This window comes from Passer domesticus, chromosome 6 (genome assembly GCF_036417665.1).
Source record: "Passer domesticus isolate bPasDom1 chromosome 6, bPasDom1.hap1, whole genome shotgun sequence".
In the NCBI taxonomy this organism is placed as follows: Eukaryota; Metazoa; Chordata; class Aves; order Passeriformes; family Passeridae; genus Passer; species Passer domesticus.
Window position 1 is genome coordinate 6,480,563 of NC_087479.1, and position 16,963 is coordinate 6,497,525.

The window sequence follows — 16,963 nt, forward strand, 5'->3', positions numbered from 1 at the left end:
AGGAGTCAAAAAAAGCTCCAGGAGAGCAGCCCAGGTGCATTTTTCCATTGCTGCTCACAGAAGTGTCATTGAAGGGTCTGCAAAATTTCTCCCAGCATTTTGATTTTCTGTTTTTATAACCTCATTACCACTTAAAAGCACTTCTTCTGGAGGAGCAGAGGGCCTCCAAAACAGGGAAGATAATAGTTATGAAAGGAAATAATTCTACAGTAGGGTGAGACTCCTAGTACTCGGCTGTGCTCCTGCCTAGTCTGGGTCTGAAAACAATCTCAGAAGGAGATTCATGGAATCACAGAATGGTTTGGATTGGAAGGGACTTTCAAGAACATTCAGTTCCACCCCCTGCTATGGGCAGGGACACCTTTCATTATCCCAGATTGCTCCAAGTCCATCCAGCCTGGCCTTGGACACTTCCAGGGATGGGGCAGCCACAGCTTCTCTGGGCAACCTGTCCCAGGGCCTCACTACCCTCTACCTAAGGATTTCTTCCTTAATTCTAATCTAAATCTGCCCTGTTCCATCTTAAGGCCATTCCCCCTTGTGAAAATGCCTGGCTCTGCAGATGATGGAGGCAGAAGTCTTTCCTTGCTGGCTCCCTTTGCAGAAATACACACAGCAGACACGATCTACACAGCAGCTCCCATGCTAAACAAAAGGCAGGCAACAGTTCAGCAGCTTCCCTGCTCCTGAAGGTGGAAAATCTGTTTGGCTACACTCACCCACTCCTCGAGTTGTTGGCATATCCCAAAGAGAGCATGATATTCCCGTGTTTCAGAGGAGCAGCACAACAAACCAGACAGAGCGAGAAATCCAGGAGCAGCACAAAAGCCATAAATACCAACCACAGTGCTGAGCCAATTAGTGAAACAAGAGAAATCCAATTCAGCCTTGGGTTTTCACTCAGAGGCAGGAATGTCTCTGCTGCTGCCTGGGAAGTTCGCCGGCGCTGGCAGCTCTGAGAATTCACCTCGTGTAAACTCAGCAGAGATGAAAAATACTCCTCTGCTCCAGGCAAAGCTGCTGAGGAGCTGCAAAGTGGCTGAAAGAAAGTGGAAAGATTAATTTGGGGATCAGTGGAGTAGCCAGAGCAGCCAAAGGAGCTCAGCTCAGTGAGTGGGTCAGTGGGGCTGTCAGTGAGAGCCATGAGTCACGACCAGCACCTGGGAAATGAGGCTGGAATCAAGGCTGATCTCATCTCCTCGCTGGATGAGGAGTAACCCCACACAGAAATTACAGCAACCACACTGCTCTGGTAGTTGGAAGGTCCTTGAATGGCAGAGAGCACAGGGAGCACCAAAATATCCACACACAAAAGCAGGGACAGAGTGATTTGTGGCAGTAGCTCTCACCCTTGATGGAGAGATGTCTTCCAAGCTGGGATTTAAATTCAGTTCCTGAGCTCCTACTGGTTTGAAGTCAATGACTGAAGTTTTGCCTTTATTAACCTGTAACCAAATAAAAGGTTCAAATCAGCTCTTCCACAAAGTTCCTGCATCACTGTCACTGCTTTTTGGCTGCAGGAACCATGGCTTTATGAAATTCTCTTTACAAACACAAGGCACCAGGAACAGGCCTTCTGTTGAAGGCCTTCTATGAACTATTTTAGTTCATACAGACATTTTGGCATTGCAGCCAGTCCTCATCAGTAAGAGCAAGTGTAACACTGGTGACTTCAGTGCTGAAGAGCAGGCTTTGAAACTGCTCATAATGTTGCTGTTTGAACGCTCATCACCCTCAAAAATGGGGAAATTTGGGATTGAAAGGAGGTGGTGCTGCATCAGTGAACTGCAGAGGACAGAGCAGCCCAGCCCAGCCCAGCCCAGCCCAGCCCAGCCCAGCCCAGCCGGGGGATGGATGCAGGAGCACAAAGCTGAGGCAGGTGAGGTCTGAGCACCCCAAGGCTGCCTGGATAACCCGGGGAGCAGCAGCACAGGAGGGCAGGGCCAGTGGAAGGCAGCAGTGCAAGGGCTGAGCTGGGCACCTCACCATGGCCTTGTAAGAGCCAAACCCACCACTAAGCCATGTCCCCAAGTGCCACATCTAGGGGCCTTTTCCATCCCTCCAGGGATGGTGATTCCCCCACATTCCTGGGCAGGCTGTTGCAGTGCTTGACAAGCCATTCCATAAAGAAATTTCCCCTAATATCCAATCTAAACTTCCCCAGGTGCAACTTGAGGTTGTTTCCTCTGGTCCTTCACTCATTACCTGGGAGAGGAGACCAACCCCACATCACTCCAGCCTCCTTTCAGGAAGCTGTAGATGGATGGTTTGCTCCCCCAGGGATTTTCAGTCATTTCCTGCTGCCTGTGGTGATGCCTGAAGGATGCAGGGAAGGGTTAGATGATGCTGGCAGGCAGACAGGAGCAGGAGATCCTTCTGCAGCCCCATCTCAGCTCAGCTGGTGGGGTTTGGCACATTCATCCTTTGGACATCACCTGTGAGGGGTGCACAGGGCACAGAGCACAACTCCCTCCTCACCCACCAGCACCTGGAACAAATCCCTCAGCAGGGACAGGAACAGAGGACAGGGAGCAGCAAGAGAAATTATTTCATTTAATCTTCACTGCAAGCATCAGGAACCTGTGTGTAAGCTGGCTTTGCAGCACCAGCACCTCTAAAGCAGCATTTCCTGGATGAGTGAGAAAGCTCTCTGTTAAAGAATAAACTTAACAAAAGACAGATTAAAAACTGTCTATATTTTACTGAAAAACCCAGATTCCTAATTTCGGCATGCTCTGGCTGCCCTGAGGCACAACAACATGTAAATCCACACACACCAGCACAGTCTGAGGGCTGAAATCCTACACCCACCAGTTTGTCTGAGGGAGGAAAAGTTATCAGATTAAAGATCAGCAAGATTTAAGGACTGCTACAGCATTTATCACAGTGGGTTTTGCACTCATCTGCTTTATGTACTCAACCAAGATTTACTCAGAGTTGTCACTATTTGGGCTCTGAGGAGGAAACATGCTGACTCCTTCTCCTTTCTCATCCACTGAGACATCTGAGCCTATGCTTAAATTTACCCAAGAGAAGGGGCTCATTGAAGCTGGTACAAGTATTCTTATATTTAAATGTAGGGATATGTTTGAAATATCTTGTGAAATTGAAGCTTGGGCACAGTAACCCAAAATACTTCCATGTTTCTAAGCTTGTCCCCAGCCCTGCTCCTTTCAGAGCTTCTTTCACATTACTAAAAATGTTTGCACACTCAAGTTTTCCATTTGGTGTGGATAAATTTTCCATTTGGTGTCAGTTTTACCAGCAGCAGCAGCAGCCACCCAAACAATTCAAATACTCCCAGGGACATGGAAAATCAGTATTTGATCAGGTGCTTGGGTTGTATCAGAAATTTATGTATTACTTTTACCTAACCCTAAACGATCCAATATCCAAGCACTGTTTTCTTCAGATCATAGAACATGGAATATTCTGAATTGGAAGAGACCCACAAGGATCAATGAGTCCAACTCCTGGCCCTGCACAGAACAACCCCAACAATCCCACCCTGTGCCTGAGAGCATTGTCCAAATGTTCCTTGAGCTCTGTCAGGCTTGGTGCTGTGACCACTGTCTTGGGGAGCCTGTTCACCTGTTCAGTGCCCAATCACCCTCTGAGTGAGAAACTTTTTCCTCATATTCAAGTCCATACCTTTTCCTAATATCCAAAATCCTTTATCCTAATATCCAGATGTTTCATTTGCCATGTGAAAATTAATTATCACAGTTCAATTCCCATTACATCAAACACCTTTTGGAAAAAAAACATAAACCAAGATGGTCTTTTTCTTAACAAAGACACCCGGCAGGATGCAGAAATAGCTGTAAAAGTAACAGAAGCAGCACTACAACTGTCCTGCATCCATCCAAGTTCGAGACCTGTTTTTGGTGATGGCCACAGCACAGGGAAAATCCAACCTCTGACAACTGTCTTGCACTTCTTGAAAACCACATGAATTCCCAGCTAATATCTTCATGTGAGCATTGCCTTTCCAAGCCATCTCAGAGCTTCCAAAATGCTCTCACAGAGAGGAACGGGCAAGGAACTTTTTAAAGGTTTTGCAAGAGGACCAGCCCTGGAAACCCAGATTGGTTCTTCTCTGCTTCTGTTTAGGAGCAGCATTCCCAGGCTGCATTTCCAAGAGGTTTTTGGTTTTACAGCTGTCATGACAGCAATTTTCTCAGCTTTGCAAGGTTCCCTCATATCCTGTTTGAGCTGGCTTATCTCTGTTTAGAAGCCATGTTCCTACATGGCGTTTTTCAGGAACAGATGTTCCAGCTGATCCCGCATTGCAGCACTCAACGTATTTCACAGCCCCATTTTGAAACAATTAGCCTGTCACTGCTAAAAGAAACCTAATGCTTGGCTACTTGTTCACTTTGGAAATTAAAAAAAAATAATTCAGGAGTAACCTATGATTTATGCTTTTCCCAAATATGCCAAGATGCTCTAAATTTACAGCTCGTTAAAATGGCAGCGTGTCGTGGTTCAGCTGCTGGTCCCAAGATTTGTTATCTGGAGAAAAAGATCTGTGGGCAGAGCAGCTGGCAAAGAGCTCTCCCAGCCCCAAAAGTGACAAAAAATAAAAAGAAAAATAAAAAATAAGTAAGGAGAATCTGTATTTACACAAATTAAAAGCTAATGGGTTAGTGAGGAATGTTCAGAGCAGTGGCATCTGTAGCTTTTGGACCACAGGCTGCTGTCAACACACCCAATCTACTGTGCCATACAAGACAGCCTAATTAATAAGTGCTTAATGGAATAATAGAATCCTAGCATGGTTGGGTTGGAAGAGACCTTAAAGCTCATCCATTTCCACCCCTCTGCCATGGCAGGGACACCTTCCACTATCCCAGGCTGCTCCAAGCCTGGCCAGCCTGGCCTTGGACACTTCCAGGGATCCAGGGGCAGCCACAGCTTCCCTGGGCAGATGCTCTGGATTGCAAACACCCAGCAGAGCACCTTGGACCCACGGCTGGGATTCCAGTCATCTGCAGGCTTGGGAACCATCCAGGCACAGACCCAGTGAAGAACAAGGTGCACAAAATGGCTTTGGTGCCATAAAAGCCAAAGGAGCCACAGGCAGATTTATATCAGGGAAGAATTTGATCCCCAACATTAAGCAGAAGTAATACCCACAAAAAAGGAACTTGCAGGCTGCTGCAATAAAATTATTTCCTTTTCATCTCGTCGAGATTCCTCCAGGCTGTTTCTACTTGGAGGAAGAGATCTCATGGTCATACAGATCCAGACCCAAAGGAGTGAGCACCCAGCACAGAGCCCATCTGCCACCAACACACACCCCCTGCCTGTCCCTGCCTGCTTGGCACCTTCCAGTGCCATTTGTAACCTTGTGTACCCTTGTGACCTGCTCCTGGTCAACTTTCTTTCCCTTGGAGCAACCTGCTCTAGTGGAAGGTGTCCCTGCCCACGGCAGGGGGTTGGAATGAGATGACCTTTAAGGTTCCTTCCAACCCAACCCATTCCATGATTCCCTACGTCTCCCTTTCCCTTCAGAGGGATGAGGGGGGATGAGCCAAGCCCGAGCTGGCAGCCCATGGCTGACATTTCCTGGCCAGCACAGGGTGCAGTAACAAGGGAAACGACAGCAACCGAGCTTCCAGCATGGAGCAGCTGCCAGGCCATTTGTCCCTGCTGACACACAGCCTGGCAAGGACAGGTCCAGTCTGCCAGGACCAGGCTGAGCAGGAAGAGCATCTCCAGGAGCAGGCTGAGAGCCCAGGCAGGAAGAGCATCTCTGGTGACAGCTCACTAGCGGCAGACAGAGATAGGAGACCAGACAAGGGTCAGGAGAGGCACTGCTGCAACCACGAGCTTCAATTAACTGAAAACAGCAGAGGCTGCCTGAAATAAAGCTCTTTCTCATATCAGCTGACACTCAAGGCAACTGCATTTTTGATCATCAAAGCAAAACCAAAAAGCTTTTGCTCTCTGCGATTGCTCACAGACCTTCTCTGGGAAGGCATCCTGCCACTCACAAGTTTAGGGAGGGAAATGCTTTCTCAGGCTCCTGCAAGGATCACACAGCCCAGACATGCCAGAGCCATTCCCTGGTCTTATTTATGTGTATCAGATGCAAAACTCATTTCATAAGTGTATTTTGCTCTCAAGCAAGGAGTAGCTGAACTAAGGACAAGAGTGGAGCAGTAATTCTTGCATGGCCCTCTGGGCCACTGCTAATTTCAAATACGGATTTAGCAGCCAGCACTCCTCAAAGAAAGGCTGGAAGATGAGGTTTGCTGACGTAGAGGCTCTCAGAACAATGGTCCTAGTGGAAAATGACCATTGGGGTGGGCTCATCTCTACCAGCCCTGATCCCAAGCACCCAGGGATGTGGGGAATGAACAGAAAAACCCACCTTACCCCAAAGGAGGAGTCTCCAAGAGCAGAGGTGGCTCACATCCTAGAGAGCATGTTCCAAAAACCATGTGCAGGGGGATAGCAGAGGTGTGGACACCTTCACTGCCCACCAAACAGAATCCCACTCTCAGCAGAGTCACAGCAGCAGGACCTCTGTCTGGCCTTACCTGTTACACACAGGAAAACAGTGGTTCTGCACTGAAAGGCAAAGCATGGATCCAGCACTTATTCCCCAAGGGATATTTCTACAACATTTATCACTGATTGAAGTGAATTTGGGTGCCAGCACCCTTCCAGACTGGCCTTTCTGCCTCTGGGTTCTTGCACATGGCTGGGGGTGCAGCAGGCAGGGACTGAATTACCAGGGTTATAATTCTTGGCTGGGTACTTCTGACTCTGGTGAGGCACTGGCAGAGCTCAGCTCACTAATTCACCTCCATGTAAACATGATTATTTTAAATGAACTCCAGACGAGGCTTAACTGTAAAAACATCTCCAGTTTTTGTAGCATTTTTAAGTGTTCAGCTCTGAGTTGTTTTCGTTACGGCAAGAACTTACCCTTTCTTCATCTTACAAAGAATATTTTCAGAATTAATGATGCCCAACACCCCCCAACTATAACACCAAAAGTCACAAGTCTGCAAATTAAGCTGCAGCGGGATTTCACGGTCAGGATTTTCCCTTTCTTAGCCAACCATTCCTTTCCTCACAAACAGGAATGCTTTCAGCTTTCAGAGCCAAGCTGAAGAGAAGTGAAAACAGTAAGAGGTATTCACTTGGCTGCATTTCTTTGAGTGTTTCTGGTGCAGGGTTCCCATTACAGCTTGTGAGGAGAAGTGGCAGAAAAACACTGTGTGTACATGGGAAGGGTTGTACTTTCTCTGAGCAGACACGTTTCCAGGAGGCGGCAGATGAAAGAGCTGGTGGTACTTCAGACAGGGGAAAATAACATCTTGCCAGTTGTGTTTATTTGTAGGGCCCTGTGATTTATGCCTTCCCATTTGTAGAGGGCTTGAGAGAGAAGGATCACGTGGGCTCTGTTTAGATAATCCCCCAGGAAATTCGGAGTACATCAAGCGGGGAAAGATGGGGTTTGTTCTCCTAGATGAGAGGGGCTGGGAAATGGCAGGGAGAGGTGAGATTTCCTCAAGATCCTGGAATGAAGTTCAAGGCTCTGATTTTCTGAGAAGATTGAGTGTGGGTTGTGAGAACGAAGCAATTAAGATAAGAACACAAGTAGTTCAGGGTAGGCAGGGATGAACAGTTCTTTGCTGTTATTTACTGGCCCAGTGCAGAGAAAAACAAGGATTTACTCCCTCAAAGAGCTTTACCTGTCAAACAGTACAAGGAGAAGATGCAGAACTGTTGCTACAAGCATGAAAGCAGAATCTGTCCCCCTCTGACTCACATTCCTGCTCTTTTTATTTTCTATAAGAATGCCTCTTTGTGGTATGCTCCCCATCTCAACCCTTTGGAGCCTCCTGGATTTAGCAGGACTTGCAGAAGTCAGCCACTATTGTCTGTATAAAGAATCTACGCTGGCATTTCACAGCCTGGAAAACATCCTTACCACACTTAGAGGAGGCAAGAATGCAACTGCTTTTAAAAAGAAAACACTTATGGCAAAGATGAGTTTAGTTAATTGTTCTGGGGAAAAAAAAACAAAGGCAAAGGCCAGGCTGGATGGGGGTTGCAGCAACCTGGGCTAGTGGAAGCTGTCCCTAGATTGGAACTGGATGGTCTTTAAGGTCCCTTTGAATTTTGTGACTCAAAATCAGCTGTACAAAGAGGCAACATCTCAGCAGCCCAGCACAGAAAATCCCCCTCAGCCTTGAGCTGCAGAGCTTAAGGGCCAGAGGCATCCCTGAGTGTCCAGCACCTGGCACGGTGCTGCTGGAAAGCTGCTTTAAACACCAGGCATGAGCAGCCCTGAGTGCTCCTGAAGCAGTTCCTGCGTGTCACAGTGTGCCAGAGGTGCTGATGAAGGGAGCACAGCAGGGAAGGAGAGAGGGAGGATGTGATTCTGGTGTTTGTGTGACATGCAGGATGCTGAATGCCCTTGGCCAAGGGCACTTTGCACTGGAGCAGAGATTTCCCAGACTGTCAAAGGATAAAAGGAAGGGAGGGAAGAAAAATGACAGGATGCCACTCACCCAGCCAAATCCCCCATCACTGCAAGAAGCAGCTCCCAGAACCCATTAAAAATAAGCTCTAAGTCCTCATTTCAGTGGCAAGATTTTTCCATGGTGATCAAACACTCAGCTCTCTGGGTGATAACAGAAGCACAACTGCACCTGCTTTAAGGAACAGGCACCCACCAGGGGAGACTTTTTCATCTGACAGTAAAAAATTGGAGTGCCGAGACCTTTAGAAGACCCCACTGCATCCCTGCCTGCAGCCAGGTCAAGGCAATAGGAAGTGTTAGCAACCCTAATTTGCAGGGCTGGGCACCCCTGCCAGGAGAGAACAGAGCTGAGAGTGCCTGAAGAGTCCAAGCTGCCCAGGGCAGGCAGGATGAAGACTGGCACTGCTGGGAGTTCACTGCCTTCCTCCCACACCTCCCTCCTGGAAGCTGGTTGGGCTTCCAGCTCATCAGCAGAGTAGCAGGATTGCTGCTTCCCAGCTGGTTTCAGGTTTTTTTGGGTTTTTAGTGAAGTTCTTTGCTCAGCACCTGCTGAGCTCTTCATGTGAGTGATTTTTGTGTCTCTTCTTCCCAGCTGTTTTTTTTTTGGGAGCTGCCCTAGATCTCCAACAGCCTTTCCAGGGGCAAGAGCCCCACTGGCTTTTAGTTCAAGAAATTTCAGGGGCTTCACAGCCCCTTTCAAGGTCCTCAACAACTTTGGTGCAGGATCTGCCAGCCTGGCAGCCTAGGGCCTTTGGGATGAAGTCTGACCAGAAGGACAACAATTCTCTGCCCCAAGTAAATCCTGCAGAGGGGGTGAAAAAGCACCTCTTTCCAAAATGGCCCTTTTTTGCACTGGAAATATATGAGAATTACCTCCCCCATGATCAAGGCACCTCACAGGCTTCTGATTCCACTTCTTGACTTTTCCCTCTCTATTTTAATCTAAATATGAAGTAATGTATAAAGAACAAAATAACCCCTGAACTATAAGAATCCCCTTTCTGCACTCACCTCTCAAGGCAGAGAATGAGACCAAACTACAAAACCAGGCTTCCCCTTCTACCCAAAATACAACAAAAGCTGCAGACATGGATGCAGGACTGTGGGTTTGTGTTATTGCCATTGCAGGAACAAAGCCCAGGCCTTATTCTGGCCTCTGCTCAGCTGGCCACACCACCACACTGAGATTTCCATAATTTTATTTGGGATTTCTGGAAAAAACCTTTTGTTACAGCTCCCTGACCTGGCTCAAGGATGCCACAACATTGAGATTTGGATAAGGGATCCGGCCACATTCACAAGAGCAAAAAACCAAAATCTCATCCAAGTCTTGGAGGGTTGGGGGAGGCATCAACACACAATCAAAATAATGAATATTTTGAGGTAACTTATGAAAGATATGCATCTAAATCAGGAGTGCAGCAGAAAAAGGGGAATAAAAAAGAGATCTCCATAGGAACAATCCTGCCAGGCAGGCAAATATCTCAGTGCTTATACAGAAGCTTTCAGTTCCACACACAAAACACCACTGGGACACCTCTGGGAAGGATGGATTTCCCATGTTGTAACAATCCCATAGGATGCAATCCTGCCCCCAGTGCTCGTGCCAAGTGTTCACAGTGAGCTGTTAAAGAGTTGCAGGGTTCCAGCTCTTCTGTGGCTGCATTTCAGACTGGAATCCAACAGAATTTTTGCACGTGTCATTTTACACATCTGAGTGCTTAATCCACTGGGAGGGGGTTGGCACACACATCTTTCCTCCATCAGGACAGAAATGTTATCCTGCAGCAATTCAGAAAGCACCTGGGAAGGCCAGCTCATGTTTTTAGCAGCTAATTTTGACAACTTCCATCTCCGAGCCATGAACAGGAGGAACAAAATCCTCACTTTTATCCAGTTTCCCACAGTTCAGATAAGATGGAAGTGTGCTCATGAAATTTTCTGCCTCTGATATTGAAAACCCAGATAAGCTGAGCAGGGAAGGGTGACACCAGCTGCAGTCCTGCCCCAGAGCCAGGGCTGGACTGGGAGCTGGGATCTCCCCCAGTGCCAGGAATCTCATTCCTACCACTCACTACAGAGCTGCTCTCTTTTATCTTCAGGAAGGGGAGAAAAGGGGGAAAAAAAGCCATGGATTCTCGAGCACCTCACTTCCAAAATGCCAGATTTTCCTCATCAAAGTCAGAAAAAGATTCTCTGCAAATATAAAAGCTTCTGACATTTCAGCTTCGTGCTTTCCTAGCACTGCCAGTCCAATCCATGAACAAACAGCCTCATTCCAGAGCTTTCCCAATTTAAGACACGAGCAAACTTCACCAGGAATCCAATCAAACCAAAAGTAAAGCCAGGGGTTTGGTTTCCACGCTACAACCCTGAAATCCAATAACACCCTTCCTACCCCCTCACCTCTCTGCTGCTGAGATTTAACTGAAAAATAGAGCTGTATAGAGGTGGGTTTTTAATACTTTTCCTGGATGGAATTCTATTTGATGCTGTTAAGCTTTGATGACATACCCCAATGACTGGCTTGGAAGAAATCCATTTAGCAAGCTTGCAAATCACGCTGTTTCAGTTCCATGAGTGCCCATGAGAAATGTGCATTTTCAATCATAAAAGCTGTAGAAACAAAATGGAACTTGGAGATGCAGACAGAAAAATTCCTTATCAAGGCTTGGCTGTGCTCACAGAACATGTGCTTACCATTTCCAACTCCGGAAAACTACTTACAGGAACCTGAAATACAAGACTGAGTCCAAAAGTAAGAAATAGACAAATTTCTAGAAGATACATTTAGGGATTTTTTTTTCCATTTCAAAGTCAAAATGGAGACTCAGATAAAAACTAAAGCAGCCCTCCCTTCTCCCCCTGGCTTTTCCTAGGAATATAAAGAATTGTAATATGATCCATGCATGGAGTGTCAGATTTACAAAGGTTCCCTTATGTTTATGTGGCAGGACACATTGTTTTGGGGAAGCCTGGAGGAAGGAAAAGCCAAGAGTTTGCACTTTTTTCACCTCTCCAAAATGCTCTTTGAATAGGAACAGCAGAGGTTGCAGTGGGGATGAAGGATTAGCAGATCCCACTGCCATCCATAGTGTAATCCCCACCAGCAGCACATCTTTGAAGCTCAATGCCAGGAACCCAGAAGCTTCCAAAAAGATCAGTCAGTCACGACAAGCTGGGAGAGAACACAGCCCTGTGGGGAATTTTAAAAACTGACTGAAAGTGGTATTCACTGGGCATTTCCTGACATATTTTCCTCAAAATTTTTCCACAATTCTGTCAAGGACAATGACAACACCTTTGATTAATTGCAAGAGAAGATAATTGGAACAAAATGTGAGATGCTCAGTATTACAGACAATAAAACCCCAAGCAGTAATTTTCCTGGGATTATGAGCTGATGGCCTCTCCCACTGGTTGGGCTGCCTCATCCCTTCCTAAACAGTCTCCTTGCCTGTGTACCCATCTGCTGCCTCCCATCCCATCCCCATCCCTCATCTGTCAGCTCTCTGCATGTTCTCAATTCAGTTAGTGCACTTTGTTTAGCAAAGCACAGTCCTGACCCAGCCATGCAGCCCTGGGCACAGGAACAGCTCAACTGCTCTTTACACTGCAACAAAGGGGACCTGAATTATACATCAGCACCCTGAGCCCTGCAGGAGCCTGACAGAGCCCTTGGAACACAGCTCCAGGAAGGATTGCTCTTGCAGGAAAGCTTTAAGTTTCAGAAGCTCTTGCCCTCCCCACTGCATTTCCTTAACCTCTCACTTGTTTTAGTGCAATCACTTGTCGTAGCAACTTTTACTGCAGAGTAGAAGAATGTCTCCACTCTCCCCAGAGAAGTTGTTGTTTATAGAAAGCATTGATTGGGTCAATAGTGGGATTTAAAGTGCAGTTCCACAGAGCAGCAATGAGCAGAACTGTGCAGATCCTCATCACAGCACCAGGACTTTGAGGAGCAGCTCCCTGCTGGTGCCAGGGGTTGTGGCATCACGTGCTGGAAGCCAGCTCCCAGAGATGCCATCCCATAGACTGGATCTTAGGAAGAAATTCTGGATTGTGAGGGTGGTGAGGCCCTGGCAAAGGGTGCCCAGAGAAGCTGTGGCTTCCCCTGGATCCCTGGAAGTGTCCAAAGCCAGGCTGGATGGGTCTTGGAGCATCCTGGGATAGTGGAAGGTGTCCCTGCCCATGGCAGGGGGTTGGAACTGGATACTCTTTCAGGTTCTTCCAACCTACATCATTCCACGGTTCTGTAATTCTCATTTGTGCTATTCCATTTTTTTTAAAGTGCTGTTGCATTTTGCACAAAGCCTGACACTCTTTCACCCCCACCCAAATCTGCATTTTATGTGTCTGTCACAACAGACAGGCACAACTCTGCAAGGTGCTTAAGGGACACCCTTGAAAGCTGAGTCCTGGGGATATCACTGACCTCGGAGGCTGAAGCTCTCTCTCTTTTTCCATTTACCCTTGCAGATGCTACAGCAAATTAACTGAACCTTGTGGTCAATGAGATCAACATAAAGCCAAAAGGAACTTGTAATATTTCTCTGTTAAGAAGAGATGAAATCAGTGCAGGCTTCAGAAAATAAGAGTAATGGGAACTGCTCACAGTTATGAGTATCTGCAACAACTAAATGCCTCTCATAAGGGAACAGAGCAAAAGCTTTGCTTGCCTTGCTTAGGAATCAGCTTCTTTCCCAGTTTTTCTACTGGAACATATCTGAATTCCTGTTTTTCATTTTGCTGGGATGCTGTTTGGGACACGTGGTCCCACCTTCCTGCTGGATCAACCACCTTGTCCTGACAGAGGCCCCACAAAGGTGGAGCAGTCTCTGGGAGAGTGGCACTGTGTCCATACACTCTTGCTGTTAACCATTACTGTGGCATTCCCAGCTGAGATTGTCAGGATTCTGAAGGGCTGAGACTGCAGGAATTAATTCTGTCTCATGAGAAAGGAAAAAAAATTACATTAAAAGTGTAAAGAAATAGCCTTACTTACACAGTCTCTCATTCGTATGCTTCAAGATGGGGAAAAAATCTTTAAGGAAACAAACATGAAATGCTGAGAAATTCTTGTAAGTCTAAAAAAATTAATTCTTCATAATAACAATACAAATTCTAGAGGTCTTTTTCACACACAGTTTTGAATTCCTGATTTGTTCATAGTGGTCTTCTAAGGATGAACAACCTCTGATGATACCCAGAAAGAGAAATTTCTCTTGCAGACTTTGGCTCCAAATGCATTTCCCCTTGGCTCAACATTTTGACAATACCGATGTGATATTGAGCCAAGAGGTTTTCCATAAGTGAGACACACTTCTGCAGTGGATTTTAATACCAACCACTTCCCCATTCTCCTATAATAATAAATATTTAAAAGGTCTTTATTGACTTCAATTCATGACAATTCTGGAAAAAAACTGAATTTTATTTGCTCAAAAATAATTGATATATTCACAGACAGAATAATTTAAAATAATAACAAAATTGTAAGAAAAAATAGTAGAAAATAAACAGTACTGAAAGACTGTTATTTTGATGGAACAGCCAGACTATCACACTAGACAGACAAACGTACCAGTGACAACATCTTCAGACAGAGACTGCCATAAACAGCCCTAAGCTTTAAAATGTGTCTGTCCCTGAAGAATCTGAATCTCCACGTGCACTGCTCAGACTCTGTGTTTCATTATCTGTGCTCCTGCCAGGCAGCTGCACTGACAGCCCTGCTGCAGAAAGATGTGGATTCAGATGAGGGGCAGCATCCTCTCCTAAAAAAAAAAAGAAAGAAAAGGTAAAAAGGAAAACTGAAGTCATTATTTGCTGTCTGTGACAAATGGCTGAACTCTGCTGAAATCATCTCCATTTTTCCATTTTCCATGGAAATGCAGGTACAGAAACCCCTGCTGCCCACAGATCTGAGGCACTTCAGAGGGTGCTGCTCGAGCCAGCAGAACCCTCCTTACCAGGCAACAAAGGGATGAATTTCTGTGCACATACAGAATCACAGAAGGGCTTGGGTTGGAAGGGACCTTCAAGACCATCTCATTCCCAGCCCCTGCCATGGCAGGGAACCTTCCACCATCCCAGGGTGCTCCAAACCCCATCCAGGCTGGCCTGGAACACTTCCAGGGATGGTGCAACCCCAGTTTCTCTGTGCCAAGGCCTCACTACTCTCACAGGGAAGAATCTCTTCCTGATCTCCAATTTAACCTTACTCTCTGTTAGTTTCAAGCCATTCCCCTTGGTCTGTCAGTCCCTGCCCTTGTATAAAGTCTCTTTCCAGGTTTTTGGATGCCCTTTAAGTACTGGAAGGACTTGAGTTCTATATATGGACTGGGTTGTATTTACATACAGCTAACACCACACACACAAAGATCTATAATCTTCAGCAGGCCCAGAATAATTTCAAATACAGGTACTGGTGTTTCTGGTGTTTTCCACAGCATTGGAATGGGATCCATAAAAAGGTAATGGGCAAAAATTAATGCATTTAGCCAAAGGAAGGAGACCAGATGAATCAATTAATGGAGCAAGGAGAGGAAGTCATGGATCAGGATATAGACAAAGAATGAAGGAACTCAGGAGAAATGGCACTGGCACTCAACTACAGAAAACATTTTGAGATTTCAGTTGTCCTGGGGGCATTTAAGTGCAGCAGCTACAAGCAAAACAAACATATCTGAGCTATCTGAGCCCATGTACAACAGCAAAGTCTTAGAGCTTGTTCTTATTCCAATAAGCTGTAACAATTCTCCCTTCCTCTGTGATAGACTAGGTAATTAAAACACTATTTTCCCAATAAAACAAAAAAGTCAGGCTTTCTTTCAGCCCAGTTAATTATCTACTATGTCACTGAAGCAGTCATCTGCATTCATCTGACTGGCAGCAAAGCACGCTTCGAATGGCTAATTAAAACAAAACCCCACTGCTAAAATAAAATTCCATGGGTGATTTTCCTGCTAGAACAGCAGCCAGCAGCCTCGGAAATCAAACAGGAGTGAGGCCCAAGACAGTAAAGGCAGGACAGGCAGTGACCTGTGCCAGCACAGCCTCTTGCTGTTCAGGAAGGCAGCAGGAGCACAAGAACATTTTTTTGTGTCCTCGGGGAATCAGCACATCACCTGGAGAGGAAAAAGATTTGGGGAGATCTTAGAGCAGCCTTCCAGTAGCTAAGTGGAAGAGAGCTGGAAAGGGATTTTCCACAAGGACATGGAGTGATGGAACAAGGGGGGATGGCTTTAAACTAACAAAGAGCAGAGTTAGATGGGATATTGGGGAGAAGGGTGGTGAGGTGATGGGGGTGGTGAGGACCTGACACAGGTTGCACAGAGAACCTGTGGCTGCCCCTGGATCCCTGGAAGTGCTCCAGGCCAGCCTGGATGGGTCTTGGAGCAGCCTGGGATGGTGGAAGGTGTCCCTGCCATGGCAGGGGGTTGGAATGAGACGAGCTTTAAAGTCCCTTCCAACCCAAACCATTCTGGGATTTTGGGATTCCAGTCTGCAGGTGTGTTTGTGTGATACAAAAAGGCTGCTGAGAAGAAAAGCCAAGGGTTTGTTTGGTCAAACATGGACATGACACAGTGAGGATGTGACTGTGCAATGCCCAAGGAAACCTGGCAAATCACCCTCTACTAAACCCCTCTCCAACACTAGATGTAGTTTGATGCTTTCAAAGCTTGACTTTCTTAATAATTTCCACAGTCATGTCACATTCCATGATGTCATTGTTTCAACAGCTGTTTTCAGGTTTGTTAAAAAAAGGAGAAAAAAAGGAAAAAAGAAAAAATGAAAGGAAAAAAGAAAGTAATATTCCCTTATCCCAAGGCTCTGTCGGAACCTCTCAAGTCTTTGATTCTGGGAGTGCTAAAAGAAAGTATCATATTAGTCTGCATTCCTCTAACACATACTCTAATATATTTTACAGATATACTACAGACCAATTTTACAATACTTATAAAGTGCTAAAAGACAGAAAAAAAATAAAAATAGTAATTCCATCTACTTGCTCAACAGAAAATTTACCAGTCCCTGAGCTATAAAAATATCTTTAACTTAAAAATACCCAAAGTCAACACTGCCCTTTTTTAAAGGCACAAATCTGAAGTCTCTGACTTTGTTAAATTCACACAGAAAGTACAGAACGTGGATTTTCAGCATTTTAACTGTGAAAAAACTGTGGATATCATATTTCAGCTAAATGGGAGATTCTGCTCCATGACTGTAACTTCCCAGGATAGAAAGCAGCTAGCCCTGAAACTCTGCACTGGCCCCAAAAATACAACTACCAAGTTACCCTCACATGTGTTTTATCATTATTACCTTTTGCTGAGTGTAACCTCGTGCACACCCAGTGCATAAAACACTTTATATACACATCCAGGGAGGGGTTTGGGAATAAAGACACAAATAGAGGCAGACTGGTTTAAATGCTTGTATAGCCCCTGGTCT

General features: G+C 45.9%; 1 protein-coding gene across 5 annotated transcripts in view; it reads right to left on the minus strand.

The window, feature by feature from the left end:
• Window positions 1-898: 898 nt before the first annotated feature.
• KIAA0586 (KIAA0586 ortholog) overlaps window positions 899-16,963 on the minus strand; it is an 81,550-nt gene continuing 65,485 nt past the window's right edge. For 4 of the 5 annotated variants that reach the window (XM_064422999.1, XM_064422997.1, XM_064422998.1 and 1 more), the window contains one exon: window positions 13,920-14,283. In XM_064422999.1, coding sequence (XP_064279069.1) covers window positions 14,138-14,283 — 146 coding nt within the window. In that variant the 3' untranslated portion in view covers window positions 13,920-14,137. Of the gene's footprint in view, window positions 1,040-1,349; window positions 1,446-13,919; window positions 14,284-16,963 lie in introns of those variants that run through there. The other variant, XR_010364099.1, reaches the window with a different exon arrangement.